At 38.9% G+C, this 22495-nt stretch overlaps 1 protein-coding gene across 1 annotated transcript; it reads right to left on the reverse strand.

Moving 5' to 3' along the window:
• Positions 1 to 10843: 10843 nt before the first annotated feature.
• On the reverse strand, positions 10844 to 15043 carry LOC136207187 (uncharacterized). The gene is made up of 8 exons (XM_065998493.1): positions 14800 to 15043; positions 14049 to 14381; positions 13787 to 13961; positions 12360 to 12537; positions 12203 to 12283; positions 11912 to 12019; positions 11258 to 11530; positions 10844 to 11136 (listed from the first exon to the last, which is right to left on the reverse strand). The coding sequence occupies exons 2-8, from the start codon at positions 14347 to 14349 to the stop codon at positions 11044 to 11046; spliced, it is 1209 nt and encodes a 402-aa protein (XP_065854565.1). The 5' UTR covers positions 14350 to 14381; positions 14800 to 15043; the 3' UTR covers positions 10844 to 11043.
• Between the last annotated feature and the right edge of the window lie 7452 nt (positions 15044 to 22495).

The following is a 22495-nucleotide window of genomic DNA, read 5'->3' on the forward strand; positions in this document are numbered from 1 at the left end:
GAATGGTTGCTCGGTTTTTACGAAGGCCTCAGAGAACCATCTTGAGGGTTCTATCTTCCATTCTCGAACATTTTCGAAGACCTTAGAATAGGTTCTGACTTTGGTCGGCTTTCCTTTAGAGGAGGTGGCTTGGCCAGTTTTTGCTTTGCTCGGTGTAGTGGCCTTAGTCGTTCCAGGCGGAGAAGAATGCCTAGAGGGTTCGTCGGAACTGGTAACAGAGTGACCAGCACTGGAGATGTTCACAGAAACCTTAGTCGTAGTTTCAGAGGGAGGTTTGGAAGTTTTTAGAGTTCTTAGAGAGAGAATGCTTATGCCAGAGAATTCGGTAAGTGTAAAGAGATAAAAATGGGGATTTACCCATTATTTATAGCTGTGAAAGGTGGATCTTATCGAATCCATGTGTCAGTTTTGCCTTGGGATTTTCAATCGACAAGGATCCTGGCACTTATGACACATTCGGCGCATACATCATCCTAGGTGGCTATTCGCGTGCTCTAGCATTAAATGCAACAGCTCTTGTACTCAGCGTTTAGAATTCTAAACGTTCTATATTCTGAGTAGTCATTTTTATACAAACGGATGGATTAAGTGATTGGTTGCTCAGTATGAGATAACCACTCAGTGTGTATATTTGCTCAGTATGTGATATTCATTCATTAAGCATTAAACACTCAGCATATATCTATTCACTCAGCAAATAATAGCATAAGTCACTCAGCATGTTAATTCACTCAGCATGAATATATGTTAAGAACTGGAATTTACTGAAGAGGATTAAACATACCAATAGCTTCTCTCAGTATGCTGAACTGTTCACGAGCCAGTGGATTTGTGAAGATATCAGCAAGCTGCTCATCCGTTGGGACAAAGGTCAGCTTTATCTCACCCTTGAGTACATGGTCTCTAATGAAGTGATGTCGGATGCTGACATGCTTCATCCTGCTGTGCTGGATTGGATTCTTTGATAGATCAATTGCACTTTTGTTGTCACATCTGAATTCAATTGTCTTTGTTTGAACACCATAGTCTTCCAGCTGTTGCTTAATCCATAGGACTTGAGCAACACAGTGTCCAGCAGCAATGTACTCAGCTTCAGTGGTAGATAGGGCTACTGACGCTTGCTTCTTGCTGAACCAGGATACAAGACAACTCCCTAGGAAGTGACATCCTCCAGAGGTGCTTTTTCGTTCAAGCTTGTCCCATCCATAGTCAGCGTCAGTGTATCCAACGAGTGTAAAATCATGAGTGTTGGGATACCACAAATCTGCGTTCACTGAGCTTTGCAAATATCTAAGGATTCTTTTTACAGCAATGTAATGAGATTCCTTAGGGTTAGATTGATATCTAGCATAGTAGCATACTGAGAACTGAATGTCCGGTCTACTTGCTGTTAAGTAAAGTAGAGAGCCTATCATACCTCGATATAATTTGCTGTCTACTGACTTACCATCCTCGTCAGCGCATAGGATAGTGTCAGTGCCCATAGGAGTGGATATTGGCTTGCAATTTTCAAGATCATATTTCTTCAATATCTCCTTGGCATATTTAGCTTGACTGATGAAGATGCCATTTTTTCCTTGTTTAATTTGAAGTCCAAGGAAAAGTTGAGTTCTCCCATCATTGACATTTCAAACTCAGTTTGCATTTGCTTGCTAAATTCCTTGCACATTGACTCGTTAGTTGCACCAAATATAATATCATCAACATAAATTTGAGCTAGCAGGGTATCTTTACCCTTTCTCTTAATGAATAAGGTTGTATCAGCTTTGCCTCTGACATAATTTCTAGTCAGCAGGAAACTGGTCAGCCTCTCATACCAAGCACGTGGTGCTTGCTTGAGGCTGTACAAAGCCTTTTTGAATTTATAAACGTGGTTTGGGAATTTAGAATCCTCAAACCCTGGAGGCTGATTAACATAAACTTCCTCGTTTATAACTCCATTAAGAAATGCACTCTTAACATCCATTTGAAACAGTTTAAAGTTCATGTAAGATGTATATGCACATAGAATTCTTATAGCTTCTAGCCTTGCCACTGGGGCAAAGGTCTCACCGTAGTCAATACCTTCTTACTGACTGTAGCCCTGAGCTACAAGTCTTGCCTTGTTCCTGACTACATTCCCTTGTTCATCCAGCTTGTTGCGGAAGACCCATCTTGTTCCAATGGTCTTCTGAGTCCTTAGATGTGGCACCAACTCCCATACATCATTTCTCCTAAATTGATCAAGCTCCTCTTACATTGCGCTCATCCAGAATTCATCGGGCTCAGCTTCAGCAAAGTTCTTTGGTTCCTGAACTGAGACGAAAGCTACGTTGCTGAGGTACCTCCTGAGTTGATTCCTTATCATCAGGGTATTCTCAGCGGCATAAAGAATAGCACTCTCTGAGTGTCCTCTTGGTATTCTTATTTCCTTTGGTAGATTGATGTCTTGTGCTGTCTGTGTTTCAACAATCTCTGCAGGTGTAGACTGGTCAGTGAAAACAATTTGAGGTTCACTTTTACCTTTGGTCAGCCCTTGAGGGAATGACTCAGCAGCTGTTTCTTGATCAGTTGGAGCTTGGTGTGGATCATCCTCACTCAGCGGCTGGTATCTACCTGCAGGGTTAGTTTCGTCGAACTCTACATGTACTGACTCTTCTAAAACTTGAGTTCGTTTATTGAAAACTCTGTATGCTCTGCTGTTTGTTGAGTAGCCTAAAAAGATAGCCTCATCAGCTTTTGAGTCAAACTTGGCTAAGCTATCTTTGGTGTTTAAGATGAAACATTTACAGCCAAAGGCTCGAAAGTATCCAATGTTGGGCTTTCGTCCTTTCCAAAGTTCGTAGGGGGTTTTCTTTAGTATAGGTCTAACAAGAGCCCTATTAAGAATATAGCAAGCTGTGTTGACAGCTTCACCCCAAAAGTACTTTGGAAGCCTATGCTCACTCAGCATTGTCCTGGCTATTTCAACCAAGGTTCTGTTCTTCCTTTCAACAACCCCGTTTTGTTGAGGCGTTCTAGGAGCAGAAAAATTATGGTCAAGGCTCGAAAGTATCCAATATTGGGCTTTTGTCCTTTCCAAAGTTCGTAGGGGGTTTTCTTTAGTATAGGTCTAACAAGAGCCCTATTAAGAATATAGCAAGTTGTGTTGACAGCTTCACCCCAAAAGTACTTTGGAAGCCTATGCTCACTCAGCATTGTCCTGGCTATTTCAACCAAGGTTCTGTTCTTCCTTTCAACAACCCCATTTTGTTGAGGCGTTCTAGGAGCAGAAAAATTATGGTCAATGCCGCTGGCTTCACAAAATTCAACAAACTGTTGGTTTTTGAATTCTCCACCATTATCACTTCGGATGTGAGCCAATTTTAGGTCTTTATCATTTTCAAGTTTTCTAACCAAATTTGAAAATGTCTCAAAGGTTTCATCCTTGCTACTCAGCAAGATGACCCAAGTGTACCGAGAAAAGTCATCTACAATGACCAAGGAAAATCTTCTTCCACCCAGACTCAGTGGCTGGACTGGACCGAAGAGATCCAAGTGTAGTAACTCTAATGGACGCTTAGTTGAGACAATGTTTTTGCTATGAAAAGATTGTTTGGTTTGTTTTCCAGCTTGGCAAGCGTGGCATAGTTGATCTTTTTCAAATTTAAGTTCTGGCAGTCCCTCAACCAATTGCTTTCTTGCTAATTTGGCCAGGAGGTCCATGCTGACATGCCCAAGTCTCATGTGCCATAGCCAGAAATTTTCTTCCTTTGATACTAAGCATACAGTTTTTGAAATTTTTAACTAAGCATACAGTTTTTGAAATTTTTTTCTCTAAGTTTAGCATGAAGACATTATCAATGCGAGGGGCAGTTAAAATTAACTCATTAGTCTTACCCTCGAATATTTTACATCCAGTGTCATCAAATATAACTTTTCTCCCATTGTCACATAGCTGAGCTACGCAGAGTAAGTTATATTTGAGTCCGCTGACTAGGGAGACAGACTCAATAGTAGGATTACCTCCAATGGTTTCTGACCCTACTATCTTACCCTTTTTGTTGTCTCCAAAACTTACGCTTCCTCCTCGTTTACGCTCAAATGTGATGAACTGAGTTTCATCACCAGTCATATGCCTCGAGCATGCGCTGTCAATATACCACATCTTTGACTTCTCAGCACACCTCAGGCTTACCTGCAATGTAATTAGTTACCTTTAGGTACCCAATTCTTTTTGGGTCCTTGCTTATTAGGTTCAACAGGTAAAGCATCATATTTTATCTTATGGCGGCATACTTTGACAGTATGGCCATTCTTTCCACAGAAGTCACAGCTGACCTTCTGTTTAGGATGTCTCACTGACTGGTCAGCACCCCAGTGCTGAGCGTGCCAGCACACCTTTGTGGTGTGTCCTTTCTTCCCACAGAAGTCACACTGGACATTCTGCTGAGGATTCCATCTCTGCTGACCAGTACTTCAGTACTGAGTATTCAGAGGAATATTTCTTTTGTTTGGAACCTTCAGTTGGTTCTGAATGGTTGTGACGTCCTTTCTCAGTTTCTTAGAATCTGATTGGACCTCCGTGACAAACTTGTGCATAATATCTATATTACTATGCAAAGTTAAGTTGTCTTGGAGAAGGTATCGAAGATCACTCAGATTGACCTCCTCAACCTCGTCACAACGCCTGCTGAGTGCTCTAACCTTTTTATTACACTTTTTGACAAGTGTGTATAGGTCACTTAGGGCATTAATCATTTCATTTCTGAGCAGGGGTAGTGATATTACCTCATTTGATTGCTCCTCATCGTCAGATGCAATAGAGGGGTCAGCATGCTCAGAGACACACGGCTCAGCAAGTTCGTCAGCCATGAAGCAAATCTTTGCTGACTCAGTGGCATCAGCTTCTGATGATGAAGACTCATCACTGTCGCTCCATGTTGCCACCATTGCCTTTTTTCTGTTCTTTCTTTCTTTCCTCAGCTTGGGGCAGCTTGACTTGATATGGCCAGTTTGATGACATTCAAAGCATGTAATGGGCTTTGAGTTGTCCTTCTTATATTTGCTGTCGCTGGACTCAGCGTTGTACTTATCAAACTTTTTGTAAGGCTTCTTAGAATATTTATCATTCTTTCTGGACAGCCTTTTCATCTTCCTGGTGAACATGGCCATCTCCTCATCGTCTGCTGAGCTCCCATCAGTGGAGTCAGCTTTCATGACAAGAGACTTTTGCTTCTTGTCTTCAGACTTTTCCTTCACCTCGAAGTTCTTCATTGATATCTCATGGGTCAGCAGTGAGCCGATGAGTTCATCATATTTGTAGGTGGTTAAGTCTTGAGCTTCCTCAACAGCAGTCTTCTTTGCTTGCCAGTTTTTAGGAAGACTCTTTAGAATCTTCTTGACTTGTTCTTCCTCAGTGAAGATCTTCCCAAGTCTCTTGAGCTCATTGATGATGTTTGTAAATCTTGCATTCATGTCAGAGATTTCTTCACCATCGTTCATTTCAAACAGCTCGTATAGTCTCATCTGCTGGTTCACCTTGGACTCCTTCACTTTGTTGGTTCCTTCGTAGGTGACCTCCAGCTTCTTCCAGATCTCTTACGCCGACTCACAACCTGAAATCTTGTTATATTCTGCAGCATCAAGCGCACAGTGAAGCATGTTTATAGCCGAAGCATGATTTTGTAGCTTCTTGAGATCATCTTCTGTCCATTTGGCCTCAGCTTTGACAACTGTTTGGCTAGCCACAACTTCAACAGGAACAAATGGGCCTTGGACTATTGAAAGCCATGCACTCATATTTGTTGCCTGAATAAAGTTTTTCATCCTATTCTTCCAAAAGGTGTAGTTAGACCCGAAGAATAGGGGAGGCCGAGAAATGGACAGCCCCTCAGGTAAAATTTGAGTTGTCAGATTTCCTGGGAGAAACCGAGTGCTGTTTTCAGACATAGTGGGGATCAGCTCTAGGTAGTTAAACCTTTCACAGTGAGCTTGTTAAGCTCTGATACCACTTGTTGGTCCCTTATAACGTAACAAGTTAGTTCCAAGGGGGGGGGATAGGAACTATTTTAAAATTTTGTACGTTTAAGTCTGATTTCTTTTTCTTTGAAAAGATTTACACAGCGTGCTGAGTGAGTTTAAGACACTAGCTTAGTCAACTTGTGACTAAGTCAGCTTATGTCGTTGAGTCAGGAGATAGCACTTGAGTCTATTCCTGAACTCAGATACTCAATACACACAACTCAGCTTGACCTCTTTACTTGGTCAGTTTTATTTAAGCAAGCAAAATATATATAAGGAGTTTAAGGTTAGAAAGATGTTACTCAGCAGATTTATCCAGGTTCGGCCTCTAAGCCTACGTCCTATCCCCGGAACACGTTCCGAGCTTTCGAATCCTCTACTGAGCTCTTTAACGGTAGAGCATCAAATCTTTTACAACTTAGAAACTGAGTATGATAAGAGTACCTTCCTCTATACCTCTACTCAATCCTAATCTCTCCCTGAGTACTATAACCGAGTACTTAGCCTCTCCTTTCTAATCTCTAGAAATGATAATGAATTTGTCCTAAACAACAATTGCTAAGACACCTTAGATGATTGAATAATCACTCTAGACTTTTACACGAAAGATATAGAATTTGGTGTAAGTATTTGCTTTGCTTTTCTTCACAGAACTTTGAGTAGAATTTTGGTCAGCGTAATGGCTTGATGAAGTTCTGTGTTTTTGAAGCAACTGAAAGGCTTTATTTATAGAGACGTCTGAGACATCAGTCATTTCGAATTTCGAAATAACCGTTGGAGGGAAACGGCTTCCTGTCGTTGTCACTCAGTACTGCTCAGAGCTCTTGGCCAATCAGATTCAAGTATCTTCTGTCTTCGGTCAGTATTGAGCAGTTTTTAGTCAGTCCGGCAGAATGCCTCTCCATTTATGGTAATGTCAACTAGACAGCTTTCTGTGTCTTCTGAACTTTACCCAAAGTGGAACTACTTGGTCTGGAAGTTGCTCTTGCTCAGCTGGTGTCTTGTACTCTTTGTCGAGACAACTCAGCAGCTTCATTCCGAAGTTGTTCAATGAAGGTCTTCTCGATCCTTCTTTCGCTGAGCTGCGTTTTAAACATAACGGCAGCGTTTTGCACACGCGGGCGGAGTGGTCTTTGATCTGTTTGACTTGGGCTTTGACTTCCGTATTGGGCTTTAAGCCTTTTAGTCTTTATGTCTTATAAACAATTTAACTCAACATTGAACAAACACATTAGTGGAATAAATCAAAGCATTTAAACTTAGTGTGTTTAGAATATATTTAATTTTACTTAAATAATTTTGTCAAATCAAAATCATGTGGAAAGGTGTTTCAACAGGTCGGCTTGCCGAGATTTTTAGGATAAAGCAAGGTCGGATCCCATTTCGATATCTAGGCGTCCTTCTATTTTTTGGCATTCCGCGGAAGCAACACTTGGTTGGCATTATGGATAAAATCTTGGCAAATTTTAGTCGTTGGAAAGGTTCTTGCTTGTCAATGGCGAGCCGTGTTGCTCTGGTGAACTCTGTGATTACGAGTAGCTTTATACATTCTTTCATCATTTACAAATGGCCTAAGGCGCTTCTATCTCGAATGACCCATTGCATTAAGAACTTCATTTGGACGGGCAGTATTGACTCCAAAAAACTTGTTACGGTAGCTTAGAATACATGTTGTCGTCCGGTGAAGGAAGGCGGATTAGGGATAAGAGATCTCAAACTTCTGAATCTGGATTTGTTAGGGAAAATGGCTTGGGGAATTCTGTAAGAGGATTCGAGGTGCTTTGATTTGTTACGATCACGTTTCATCTCCTCCGCGGGTTTGGGGAAGGAGTATATCTCAAATTCATCAATATGGGGCTCCGTTAGATTGGTTTATGCTATCTTATGAAAGCAATGTTTGTGGTGGATTGGTAGGAGCACAAGTTGAATTTCTGGAATGGAGATTGGATTACTCCATCAATCAACAAACAGCTGAACGTCCCTCAAAAGCAACGACATAAGTCGAAGGATTGTAAGTTCTTACCTGATCGACAATAGATGGGAGGATTTACCGAGGCTGCCGACTGAGATTGAGAGTCAGGTTCTAGGAACTAGACGAGGCATGGAAGATGGGGATGCCTGCATTTGGAAGCCGGCGGCTTCTGGTCAATTCTCGACCAAGTTGTTTTATGATTGGCTCAGACCAGATCTGTTAAAGCCGGATTGGTGCCGTATGGTTTGGAAATAGTATATTTTACCATCGCACTCTTTAATCTGTTGGAAGGAGATTATGGGAGCCTTACCAACTCATGACAGACTGATAAGAAGAGACTGTCAAATTGTTTCGAGATGCTGTTTTTGTGCGGAGGAGTCTGAAACCGTTGAGCACCTTTTCATCACTTGCAAATACTCGGTCCAGTTCTGGAGAGGCGTGTGCAACATGTTTGGTCGAACGGTTTACGCTAACGGTACTGTGATGGACCTGATACTAGACGCGGCTCACTAGAGGTTCAGTCCATAAATAGCTGTACTGTGGAACTCTGCAATCGTTAATGGTGTTTGGGTTCTTTGGTACACACGAAACCAAATCATCTTTGAGGGAGAAAATCCAAACATCACGTTAGTTTTCCGTCGGCTTTGGAGCTTGGTCCGTGAGTCGGGAGGGTTGTCGAATGGCTCGATGTGGAACTCCACAGTGGAATGCAAAATCCTTGACGAGCTTGGTCTCCGGAGGAACCATCACCGTGCGCATAGAATTATACCGGTTCGTTGGCATGACCCTCATTCGAGGTGGTGGAAGGTTAACACCGACGCGTCAGTAGCAGGTTCTCCAATTACAGCCGGTTGCGGGGGAATTTTCAAAACCAAGCACGGGGCCTTTGCGGGAGCCTTTGCTTTTCAACTGGACTGTCACCATTCCTATATTGCGGAACTGTCTGCTGCAATTACTGCTATTAACATGGCTTTTGCGCGAGGTTGGAAAAATCTCTGGGTGGAGAGCGACTCAAGCTATGTGGTGCAAACTTTGAAATCCTGAACTTTATCGGTGTCGTGGATGCTAAAGCAAGATTGGCTGCAATGCCTCCAAAATATGGCTTCCATGACGATCGTTTTTTCTCATATATACAAGGAAGGGAACCAGGTTGCAGACATTCTTGCGGATTATGGTAGACTCTCGGCTAAAGATGAATGGTGAAACGAGCTTCCTCACTTTTGCAATTCGGCTTTCTTTATCAATTTAGGAGGCTGCACTGTTTTTCGATTTTGATAATTGTTATTTAACTCGTTATTTAATTATCACATAGGACTTTATAAACATCAATTATATCTTAAATATTTATTTTGGTACTAACACAATTACAAACAATTTGCCGAAATGCTAGTATTTAAATCTGTCAGATATAAGTTAATCACAAAAAACTGCATAAAATGCTTACTGTGTTTTTAAAAAAAGATATAAACAACCCGTCAAAACACACATAACTAATTTATTTTATCAACAAGCTTCTTTAGAAAATTCAATGTGATAGTCGAATAACTGTCCAATGAATCAGTTCAAATTTTCTGTTTTATAGGAGTAAAATTGGATTTGCTTGGCAACATTAGATGTAAAATTACATCATTCCATAAGTTAGAAGTAAATTTGAACAGGGAAAAATTTGGACCTTATCCCTTAAATTATCTACATCTATAATTGTATTAGAACTTACAATATAATATAGTGTTTAAGTGAAAACAATTAATTTTTTACAAGAAATAATTAAAATTTAATTAAAGAAAACAATTGAAGTTGATCAAGACTTTAATTAATTTAAGAAAATATAAAATAACCGTAATTATATTAATTTTTTTTTTTTTTTGAGAAAAGTAATTATATTAATATTTAGTATAGTATAACGTATTATAGTATAATGGTGTTTTTTTAGTACAATATAATAATAGTGTTTTCTTTAATACAATATTAAAACTTAGTATCAAAAAAATTCAGCTAACCATAATTGCATTAAAACTTATTGCAGGAAGCAATTTAAGTGATAAGAACAACATCCGCTTAAAGTAATATTTTTTTTTTCTAATTAAGTCATTAATTTTTTTTCTGTTGGAAGTGAGGCATAATGCACATAGTTCTATGTGTATTTATAATCCTATATTTTAGTAATGTGATATTTTCAAGTGACCTTAATAAATTTACACATTTTTCAAAGATACCCATGGAGGGGTAATACCCATTGAGAAATAATCCATATATATATATATGTTATCATCTGATTGATCCGGATCCAATTTTTAAATACCACTGTAAAACTTCTCAAATTAAGATAGATTTGCACTATAAAAATAAGATTAAATCGGGCTGAGGAATTGAATTACGAGTTAGATCATATGGACAAGACAAAGATAAAGATTAAAATAAGAAAAAGACAAGTTTTGAACAAATTTAAAGAATATATCCACGTATTATATATTAATACGTATTATATATTAATCAAGTTGAATTTTATAAATAAATATAAACTTAATCAGTTAATTAACTACTATAAACCTTAATTTATATGAAATAAAAGAGCCAAAATCATTCATAATAGATAGGGTTAGTTCCAACAGGGGCTGAAACCATGGTGGTTCCGATAGCCTGGTGGCCTGGATCCTTCCAGGATCCCTCTGTCTCCACCCCTGCTCCTGGAGTACCCTAAAATAGATCCTTTTTCTAATCACACTACTTCCCACGCTAATGTAACCACTTGTCTTTTTCTGACCACCGATTTTCAATTTCCAATCTTCCATAGGGCCCATAAATATTTAAGAGCGGGCATAGGCACATTTAACCCTCCATAGACCTGCTATTTGTTTAAACATATCGGACTCCTGCTTACGCACAATGAAACCCAAAAAAACAAAACCCATAACTTCAATTTAGTGATTGATATTACTGCACACTTAAAAGCAAATTCCACTTTTACAACATGACCTCAAATACAAAATCACATGCTGCTACAGATCATACCATCTATTTAACTACATTCTTAAAACCTCCCTCAAACACTACCATTTACATACCGGCGAATCAGAACGGCTGTGGAGTTAAAATATGGGTTCGCTGCGTAAAAAGTGCTCCCATATCGATTTTAAGCTATCCTTGAGCATAGAGACTGCATCACTTTCTGCTCTCTGTTCCTGAACATTGAAACAAATGAACATGTAAATGAACTCGTGAACAATTACTCGGGCCAAAACAAAAACATTTAGATCCTGAATTTAGCAATCCTATCTGCTGAATCATTTCAACTTAACTCACCTGCAATTCTGAAACTATTCCTTTCAGCTTCAGATAAGCTTCCCTTGTAGCTTCTCCAGTTCCAGTCCTAAAATCAAAACGATCTGCGTGTCTTACTTTGAGCCGTAGTAGTGATGGACTACTGTAGGCTTTAGCTGTAGTGTGCCAAACCCCTACTACACTGTACCTATTTCCAGAAGATGTCTTCCCCAAAGGCCATCTCAACCCACCCTTCACCTCTAAATCTAATACTGCTGAATTGATTAGATCTCTTATATTATCAACCTCATCATCCTGCAATAAACAAGCTATAGAAGTCACTTTGTGGTATAAAATTTACAACAAAGACCTCATAAAGTGCCAATGCAAACTAAAACAACGTTTCTTTTGGCAGTGCAGATTGATGTGAATCTCTTTTTAATTATGAGCAAAAGCATATTGTTAGAAGACCAGGTAAACACAGGATAGTACCAAAGTTCAATTTTTTCAATTTCTAATTAGTACAACAAATATATCCCATGATTGATCTTTTGCATATTATGGGGACTAAAACAGAACTCTAGTAAAAAGATTTTTCCATCTTTTCCCATTAGTCACACCAGACACTAAATTATACCGTGTTCGCAAATAAATTAATGGCAGTGGTTTGCAGAGAGTGGCAGGAGATTAACTTACAGAAAGTGTTGTTAAAATCCTCTTGGTGCATAGCATTAACCTCAGGTCTAGATTCTTATCAAGGCATGCTATATCTATGACCATCTGGCGTACTTGGTTTAATTCAACCTATAAGGAAAAAGATTATGCATTATTTATTTAAACCTCCATAACTAAGAAAGTTTAAGAACATAAATAGCAAGAAAGAAAGCAAAGGAACAAGATAAATCACAGGAGACCCATGAGTTCTACCAAATTCATCCAAATATAAATATAGAGAACATACTGTTTTCATCTAGCAAATAAACTTGCCTTGTAGAGTAGCAGTTTTTTATCTGCCCCTACACTACATTTGCATGAAACAGTTGAATCCGGTCTTGTGTTATCAGACAACTACATGAGGAAACATAATTATTAACAAATTCGTAATGAAATATAATGAGAAAGGTGGTAGTAGGAAATGCAATACCTTTACATGGTAGATGTCCTTTTCATCTTCAAAACTAAATCCTAAATTTGGGACAACTACATCTGTGAGGTATTCCATATATGAAGAAGGAACATTCGTGTAAACAGATCTTTTCAATCGTTTCAAAATACTTTCATCACTCTGAGTCTGAACATTTCCAGGCCTTACGAATGGATTCCTGCACAATATCAAATTCAGTAACCTTTACTAGCCTCGGACTGTTAGCATTCTTAGCTTAATATGTAAATAGAGGAACTAATATCAACTTGATATTGTGTTGGGAGTTGTAGATCTTTAACATAAGATAGATATCCAACATGTAACAGAATAGATGTCCTTTTCATCTTCAAAACTAAATCCTAAATTTGGGACAACTACATCTGTGAGGTATTCCATATATGAAGAAGGAACATTCGTGTAAACAGATCTTTTCAATCGTTTCAAAATACTTTCATCACTCTGAGTCTGAACATTTCCAGGCCTTACGAATGGATTCTTGCACAATATCAAATTCAGTAACCTTTACTAGCCTCGGACTGTTAGCATTCTTAGCTTAATATGTAAATAGAGGAACTAATATCAACTTGATATTGTGTGGGGAGTTGTAGATCTTTAACATAAGATAGATTTCCAACATGTAACAGAATATTGGCAGGAGGACCAATAAGATGAAGCTTCCTTCTGTAAACAGGAAGGATCAAACATCAGAATGACACTGTTCACATCATTCAGGCAACTCCACGACATAACCCAAGCTGTGTCAAAGATTTTATAGCTGTAAATAGAGCAATCTTGGGAGCAATTAAGGTTTTCAGTTTTATTGTCTTTCCTTAGTTAGAATCTCAAACCTGTATAAATGTATAGCTTCTCTATATATGAAAGGCATTACGTTTTTCTCATTCTCTCTGCCTAAACACCCTCAAATGCATCATCAATTCTTATCACTTCACATTTTCAAAAACTGACCTAGATGGAGAAACAGAGCTTGTTGGTTGGAGATGTTAACAGTTATAGTCTGCAAAATCAACTTTATTCCAATACCAAATACTGAAGGAAATTTCTTCACTAAATGAATTTTCCAAAGAAAGTAGCTCTATGATTTGTATTGTAGACGTTTCAATAAAATGTCATTATGGCCAGATGTAGAATTTCTGAAAGTGTTATCTGTTACTCCATCTAGGTATAAGATAGAATTTCTGAAAGTATAAGATAGAATTTCAAAAATCTTTGGCAATGTAGCACAAAGTGCTCGGGGATAATTTGGCAGGTTGCATTTTGGCCATATGCCCTGTAACATTTACCTAGTAATTGCAAAATATAGTACAAAAAGAACGGAGAGTATCAAAACAGATCATATAGAAGTTTCATATTAAGGGTGATGAACAAAATGAAAACAAATAAAGAACAAGCAGAATTAGATTCCTTACCCATGAAAAAGAATTTTACCAAACCTAGCAACCAAAGTTGGCTTTATAAGCTCCAACCCCTCACAGTGCATTTCATTCCTCAGACATTCAAAAGAAGTTATCAGATCTTGCTTTACATTTTCAGCTATAATAGCCCATGGACTTAGCAAATCATCCTCTCCCAGCTCAGTATTTTCTATAATATCATTAATTGATCCGTTCATAATCCAATAATAATAATATACCATAAATCATAGTAGCTCCAAAAGGGTAGATTACTAACCTTCATTTAAATGACTGTTCACCAAGACTAGAGGTTTCTCTCCAGATCTGCGCTCAATGGACTCTAACGAAACCGGCTTCAGATGAATGTGAGAAGGAAGTTGGTTATTATCACTCAAACCAACAGCAAACCATCTAGATATAGCACAATTTGCATATATGATCTTTCCACTCTTATCTTTGTTAGAATCTTGTGGTCTCAAACTTAAATTTCTCTTGAAGAAAGGAGCTAACAACTCTGCATTTGGTGATGTCCTACCCTTGTCAAGTGAATGCCGCTTGTGCGGAGGAATGTAAGCCATTGTAGCAATAGTAATTCTTCCTAACTGGATGCCTATGTTGCAGCAGAGACCGAATTTGAGAAAATAAAAGAAAAAAATTACTCGAGAATCAAACTTTTTAACAATCTACTAAGCACTTAACAACACCAAATTCTGAGAAAAAGTAGTTCATTCTGCAAAATGAAATTAGAAACATACCCCCTTAGTAGCGAGGAACAAAAAAAATCATGATTAGTAGCGAGGCAAACAAAAATAGATCATCAATTCAGAACTTTCTATTTTACTCTCTGCATTTAATTATGTCCAAACTCCGTACAACAACGACAGCATAATTATGAGATATAATAGTATATTGTCATAAACCCACTAATAGGCCGAAATGATCATTGATCAAGCACAATTACTTTATAAAGATGAGCCTTCAAAGGCGAAAAGGAAATCAAAAAACATAAATTCGAACAATAATTGTACCTGACAGTTGAAAGTCTGTGTGGATCAAGGATTGCTAGCTTTGCGCTCATAGAAACAGATTCAAATGAGTATATATAAGCATATGAAAGAATGCCCAATTAAACTACTTGGCCTAGAAGTTTAATCGTTTCATTCATCAACTTCACAAAGAGGGGTTTCTACAAAAAGAGGGCCAGCCCATGCTTTATGCTTTCTTGCTTTTAACTTCGTCTTCCTCTATGGCAACGAGTACGGTACCACTGATAATGGCAATCTCAAACTCTATTTTTTAATTACTTGCACATATCTCATTACCCTAACGGCTATACTTTTTGTATCCCATACCCTTCCTATTTAATTCGCGGGTACCCCAGTACCCTTATCCGTTAAGAATCAATAAATAAAACAAAAATATTATAAATTTAACATAGTATAAAGAGAGAATTACAAAACTAGCACCTTTTAAGGGGTTAGTTTTCTTTTATAACCTATTTTGAAAAAATCACCAAAACTAACACATTTCATTAACTAAATTCCAACATTGCCCTCCTCTCTAACCTTTTATAACTTTGTCTTTCCCCCCATTTTCCTCTTTTTCTCGCGCGCTCTCTCTATCTCTCTCTCTAAAGAACAAATCAATTTACAGACTACGAACAACAATCAATCCAACCCACAGTTTGTGCTTCAAGATTTTATACAATCATGTAAGTTTTTCGTTTTGTTCTGGGTTCCATTTAAGCTTCGTCAATTCATTAGATAAATGTAGCATTTTGTTTCTCTAAAACCCAGTATATATTGTTTCTGTTGCCTTTTCATATTATTCCTGGTCTTGCGAAACCTAAAAACGGTGACATTATTGTAGGAAGATGCATTTTGGTTTGGAACAGCACTCTGCGATTTTATGCCAGAGAGTGTCGATATACGTCGATATATTATGAATATCGACAGACATATCTGCGTCGATAGCTGATGAATATCGACCTATATCGACCACGTTTAAACGGATTTTCTATGTTAAATCATAAGAATCAAACACAAAGCACATAAAACACAGATACGAACAATATTTAATATTTATATATTAAAAAAAGTACATAAAACATAAAAAATGAACAAAAACACAAGACAAACACAAGACAAACACAAAATACATAAACAAAACAGTAAACAGATAATAACAAAACAACATAAACATTAAAAAGAAAAAAAAAACTAAACATTCAGATATTCAGGGCCCAAAAGGGCGTCAGCATAGTCCATCTTGGCCTTCGCCAACTGCCTTTCGAGGCGCCTGATTTTCCGCTTCAGTCGTCTGTTTTTTTCATTGACTGACTCCAGATGATCAGTCATTGCAGTCGCGTGAAAGACATGGTGTGTGCCATGCCCTGAATGAAACGGGCTATTTCGTCCGTGTCCCCATCGAGGAATGAACCTCTGAACAAATTGATGAGTTCTTCGAACTCAGGAAGAGGTGGTGGTGGAGGTGGCGCTTCTATGTTTTCCTGTAGAGAGTTGAAGAGTCTACTAGAGTGAATGAATAAAATAAGAACAGACAAAGGGTATATTTATAGGAGAAAGAACCGAATGTTCATGGGGAATCTCAACAGACTCTATCATATTTAATTGATAGAGTGATATTCGAAAATGAGTGAAAGTCAAAGTGATCATTAACTACATTTAATGCTCATTAACAGATCATTCTAGAAAAACGTCTATTGATCTTCCGTCGATATGTGATCAATATCGGCATCTATCACGAGAGTGCATCATAGATATATGTCAGATATCGACGGAGGAGTTCGTATTATCTGTCGATATGTGCCGGTAGGTGTCGATATATATGTTATATCGACATATATCGACGTAGGATTATAGCTCGAAATGTGTATACCATGATATGCTTCAGTTGCTTTCTTCGTTAATTTACAAATAATATATAATTTGCTTATGTTTTTATGATAATGCAGAAATATGTCAACCCCGAATACTTGTCTGTGTATGCTTTCGTGGGATGGAGAATGGAAAAAAGAGGGGCCCATGGACACAATGATATATGTTGGTGGTCAATCGAAGGTGCTTCATTTTTCAACGCCAACTGATTATCAAATTTTGAGAGATAGGATTCACGCTTCGTTGAACATTGATCCAACATGTGTTGACATACAAATGGCAATGCACACAACATACGGTCCAAATAAACTTTTTGGAAGATTAGCAGACATAGTGGATGACAGTGATATTGCTGGATTCATTGAATTTTATCGATGGAATAAACCAGATGTGATGCCATTATATGTTTCTATGACTCCTCGAACAAGTGTTGCGGAAGTAAGGCGACCAATAGTTGCTGAAGTACGACGTCCAAATGTTGCGGAAATAAGACGACCAAGTGTTGCCGAAGTAAGACGACCAATTGTTGCTGAAGTAAGACGACCAAGTGTTGCTGAAGTAGAGGCAACCAGAATAAGTTCTTGTGTTCCCAACATAGCAATTGAGACTCGTGCTCCGGCAAAACATGTCATGAATCCATATACCTAATCTCCTCTTGGGCTAGACGATATTACATTGGATCACAATTGTGGGTATGAGAATATAGTGAACGGGGATGAGTAAGGATATGGTAATGGCTGCGATAATGATGATCATGGATATGATAATGATTACAATGGATATGACAATGATGATCACGTCTATGATAACGATGATCGCCAAAGATCCGTTTCAGAACCATCTATTGACAATGTTCAACCAAGTTTGAATGAGATTGATGATCAAGCAATAATGAGAAGGAGAACGGATCCATTTCGGTATGTTCCACAAGTACCAGAGGAGACGGACATTCCGATGAAAACTACAGACACTTCAGGGGATGGTAATTTGAAGGCGCATGATATGTTCAAAAGCAAACGAGAGCTGCAAGATGCACTTGGGAGATATTCAATTGATAATATGTTCGAATGGAAGGTGCACAGATCAACTAAGTCTTTGTTTGAGGTCCGATGCAAACATGCTGACACATGCAAGTGGCGGGCCAGAGGTGGAGTCATACTAGGTTCAGATATGTTCATGCTCCGAAGAATTGACAGTATGGACAGTCACACTTGCGATATGGGTGGACAACTATTGTCGCATCATAGGCAAGCGGGGAAACGAATCGTAGGTATCATACTTAGTGAGAAGTTAGATATGGAGAATCGGGTGTACCGTCCAAGTCACATCATTTGGGAGATTGAAAAAATGTTTTCAATCAACCTATCCTATATGCAAGCTTGGAGAGCAAGATGTTGGGCGGTAGATAGCATAAGTGGTTCACCTGAAGAATCTTACATGATGTTACCTGACTATTGTGAGACATTGAAATTTGTTAATCCAGGTACTGTGACACATATTGAAACTGACGATGGAGGCCATTTTAAATTCTTCTTCATGGCTATGGGTGCTTCAATCCGGGGTTTTAACGCACATATTCGGCCCGTTATATGTGTAGATGGAACACACTTGAAAGTTAAATATGGCGGAGTACTTTATGTTGCAGTTGGAAAGGATGGTAATAATCAAATTTATCCACTCGCATTCGGAATTGGTCTGAATAAATGTAATGAATCATGTGCTTATTTCTTCACCAGGTTGAAGGAATGTATTGGTGATGTTGAAGACCTGGTCATAATATCAGACCGGAATAAGAGCATTGATTATGCAGTCAATATGGTGTATCCAAATGCTGTACATGGAAGTTGTGCTCAGCATTTAAAACAGAATGTGAAGGCTAAATTTGGGGGTGGAAAAAAGTTAGACATAGCATATTGGCAAGTTGCCAAAGCCTGGCGGACCTCTGATTTTGAGGAAAGATTCGCCAAACTTCGTAGTATATGCCCGGGGGCAGCGGACTACCTAGAGGAAGCTCGGAGAGAGAAATGGACACGTGCCTACTTTTGCGCACGTCGGTATAACATTATGACAACAAACATATCAGAATCATTCAACGCTAGAATGGGAGATGGTAGACGTTTACCGATCACATTGTTGATTGAGTATATAAGGACAATCCTCCAAGCATGGTTTCATGAAAGATGCACAAAAGCAGGTTTGATGTTGGGACCTTATTTCTAGTATAAGTTACTAAGAAGTCCTACATGCTAATACATGAAAACTGTTTTTGCAGGAGAACGGGAGACATATTTGTCCGTATTTTATAACAAGAAGATGCATAAACATGTCAATAAGTCAGTTCGTTGTTCATATAAGCCCATAGATGCTCACAATTTTGAAATCGGCGATCGAGGTAAGGGTGGAATAGTGAATTTGCGAGCGGGAACATGCACGTGTAGGAAATGGCAGTTGTCACAGTTTCTATGCAGACACGTATGTAAGATTGCATCAATGCATCGATTAGAGAATGCATATGCGTGGGTGCATCGTTACTACAAAAATGAGACTGTACGATTGTCATACATTGAGCCCATACATCCACTAGGCCACCAGTCTGAATGGAAAACTTGTGAGACTCCTAAGAGGGTGCTTCCTCCTAAAAAGGTTGCACCTAGAGTGGGACGTCCGAGAAGTCAAAACCGAATACCATCAAGGGGTGAGGAGGTAACTCCAACAAGATGCACGAGGTGCGAGAATACTGGTCATAATCGAGCGAATTGTACTAGTATGTTACGAGTGCCATCACGGCTTCTACCTACAATATCGAGTGAAGCAATCTGCTCTAAAAACTCAGCTGGAAAATAGTGTACTCTATTATACTTTGTATTGATAATTTGTGAATGAGATTTTATGTCTTTTGTTGCCATGGTAATTTGTGAATGAGATTTTATGTCTTTTGAATCAGGAGTAAACAATGACTACATACACGCCGATATAGGTTTAGTAACGACAATCGATTGTCGTTATTGATTAAATATCGACTACATACACGCCGATATAGGTTTAGTATCGACAATCGATTGTCGTTATTGATTAAATATCGATTACATACACGCCGGTATAGGTTTAGTATCGCCCGTATGGGGTTAACATGGACTACATACACGCCGATATTAAACCAATATCGACAATCGATTGTCGATATTGGTTTAATATCGACAATTTATCGTCGATATTGGTTTAATAACGACTATATGGGTTTAATATCGACTATAAAAGTTTACCAACAACCAACAATAATAGTTTATCAACAAGACATGTTTATCAACAATAACAGTATACATTCATAATTTACAAGACATGTTTAACAATAATAACAGTTTACATCCATAGTTTACAAACTCTTACAATCCAAGCAAATTAGCCCTTGTAATAAGATCATTCTGGTTGAATAAGCGTTGGTTGAAGAGTTCCAAGCACACGCGCAACCGATAGAAACGTCCATCAGACCCGGAGAAGCCATAATCCGTACATAATGGCCCCTTTTCAACATAATACTGAGCAAAAATGCATAGGAAGACACCGCAATCATTGGACTTGCGCAGCTGTTGTGGGCAACCGCGAGCCCTCTCCCACTTTATCAATCGATTACTGTTATCAGGCCTCCCACTTTTCTTCCAATAGTCAGCCTCTTCCATTGCTCTTGTCATAATACGAAACCGGGGTTCTAGCCATTTTTCTATTGATTCTTTGGATGCATTTGACTCTAGACTGTCATATAACTCCATCCTCATTTCTTCCACGTAGAACACCCCGACCAACCAATGTTCCCTTTTATAGTTGATAGGTATTAGCACATGTTTAACCTCATACCAAGGGCGACTTCGAAACTGTTCACTCCCATTGATTCGTTGTACAAACAAATTGGCCTGATCCCATTTCCCGAGTTTGTCATAATTCTTGGTCATATTTGCCATCTCCATGAATCCAAAGAAATTTGAGTCGATGGCAGTCCAATCCTGACTCTGATGGACATGTTTTCCGTTCAATAACCACAAAAATGCATTTACAAGCTGTAACACATACAACAATAGGTACAGACACATATTAGTAAGGACCCAAATGGCTATAATACGCCGATATGAATGGTATATCGATGCATCATTTAAGTGAATAATATACACCAAAACGTACAAAGTGAGCAATATCTTACTTGGCTATCAAGGTACTTTCCAGTTGTTTCTGCTTCTTCAAACCACGTTACAGTCTGTCCCCATTCGGTTCCGCCTAACTGCCTCAACACATCACGGGGCGTCTTCTTCTTCCAGTCATCGTAGGCCTGTAGCAGGTGTCCTTTTACACAATCTCGACCATCATGTTGTTCTACGGGGTACTGGTCATCATCATCAGCAAAATGATAATCCATCCGAGGATCAGTGAATGGTGACAGAATGTCTTTCCCAGGTTTCTTTTCTCGTTTGGGTCTCCCTTTAACTTCAAGTTCCTCCTTACTATTTCCATCCCTTCCTCTCCCTCTTCTTCCCCCTCTTCTTCCTCCTCGTCCATCCCTTCCTCCTGTATCCCTTACTCTCCCTCTTCTTCCTCTTCCACCTCCTCTTCCTCCTCTGTTTCCCTTCACTTCCTCCTCATGTTTAACCTCAATAGTCAAATCTTCTATTTTTCCTTTGTGTTCATGCGTAGGTAAAGATGATTGGACAACCTGGTTAACCAGAAGAGTAAGATGTCCATGATCTATGTCAGCATCATGGCCATCATGGCTCTCATCCTGTAGAAACACAGTCTTATATCATTATTATAAGTTAAAAGAACCGGGTTAAACATTAAAAACAAACTTACATCAATCATTATAACAGAAGTTGTATGAACAATTTCACTCTCCTTCTGTTGTTGCTCTTTCTTCTCCCTCTCATCCTGCTCTTTCTTCTCCCTCTCCTCCTGCTCCTTCTTCTCCCTCTCCTCCTGCCATTTCTTCTCCCTCTCCTCGTGCTCTTTCTTCTCCCTCTCCTCGTGCTCTTTCTTCTCCCTATCCTCCATCTCATTTTCATGCTCATCCATCTGATACATATAAACCTCCCCCTCGTACATCCCACGTTCCACCTCTTGCCCCTTTTCCTCTTCTTGCCCATTTTCCAAATCGGTAAACACTTGGTCATAATTACACGGCAGACCATCCACATGGTTTACTAGATGTTGATACCACGAGCTTTCTTTCTCCATGTCTTCAGTTGTAAGTTGTGTGGGATTTGGTTTTATACCCGACTTAAAATACAAATGTACAAATAAAGAAGTCAGTCAGATGTATAGCATAATAGTGACACATATAGGCACAATGATTGGTCAACTTACATCAAAAATGGCTAGAACTTTGGGCAATTTAGCGATACCGGTCTTTTCCCATCGTAGCCACCGTGGGATGCGAGTGCCTTTCTTCTCATACCATGCGTGGGTGGTATCCCATTTCGAACAACCAAGCCTGCAACAAAGTTCCAATTCATTATTTATGCCTATTACCAACATTTCTATTATACAGAATATACACACATCATACTTGAAATACGTGTGCAAAACCATATAAGTTGTATGAGACACGGTTGGTCCTTAAATGATCCCTATGAGCGACCAATTGATCAACTCGATCTTTTCCACCAATTATCCCATTAACAAGAGACCTGTAGGTCACATCCCAGGCCAAAACACCCCACGGGAACTCGTTAAACAATGTTGGAAATTCAGCAAGTTCCAAAACCCAAGTAGGAGCTTGTTTTGCGGCAGTGTTATCCAACACACTGCCAATGACAAAGTACAGCATGGCAAATGAAACTGCATC

The sequence above is a fragment of the Euphorbia lathyris genome, chromosome 9, assembly GCF_963576675.1.
Source record: "Euphorbia lathyris chromosome 9, ddEupLath1.1, whole genome shotgun sequence".
Lineage (NCBI taxonomy): Eukaryota > Viridiplantae > Streptophyta > Magnoliopsida > Malpighiales > Euphorbiaceae > Euphorbia > Euphorbia lathyris.

What these genes read in the sequence shown, in the direction of transcription:
- LOC136207187 (XM_065998493.1), bottom strand. Translation starts at nt 14,349, where the DNA reads ATGGCTTACATTCCTCCGCACAAGCGGCATTCACTTGACAAGGGTAGG. An exon ending in GGTAAAATTCTTTTTCATGG is followed by an intron (nt 12,538 to 13,786) that starts GTAAGGAATCTA and finishes GATATTGTGCAG; the next exon opens with GAATCCATTCGTAAGGCCTG. An exon ending in GGATTTTAACAACACTTTCT is followed by an intron (nt 11,531 to 11,911) that starts GTAAGTTAATCT and finishes TGTTTATTGCAG; the next exon opens with GATGATGAGGTTGATAATAT.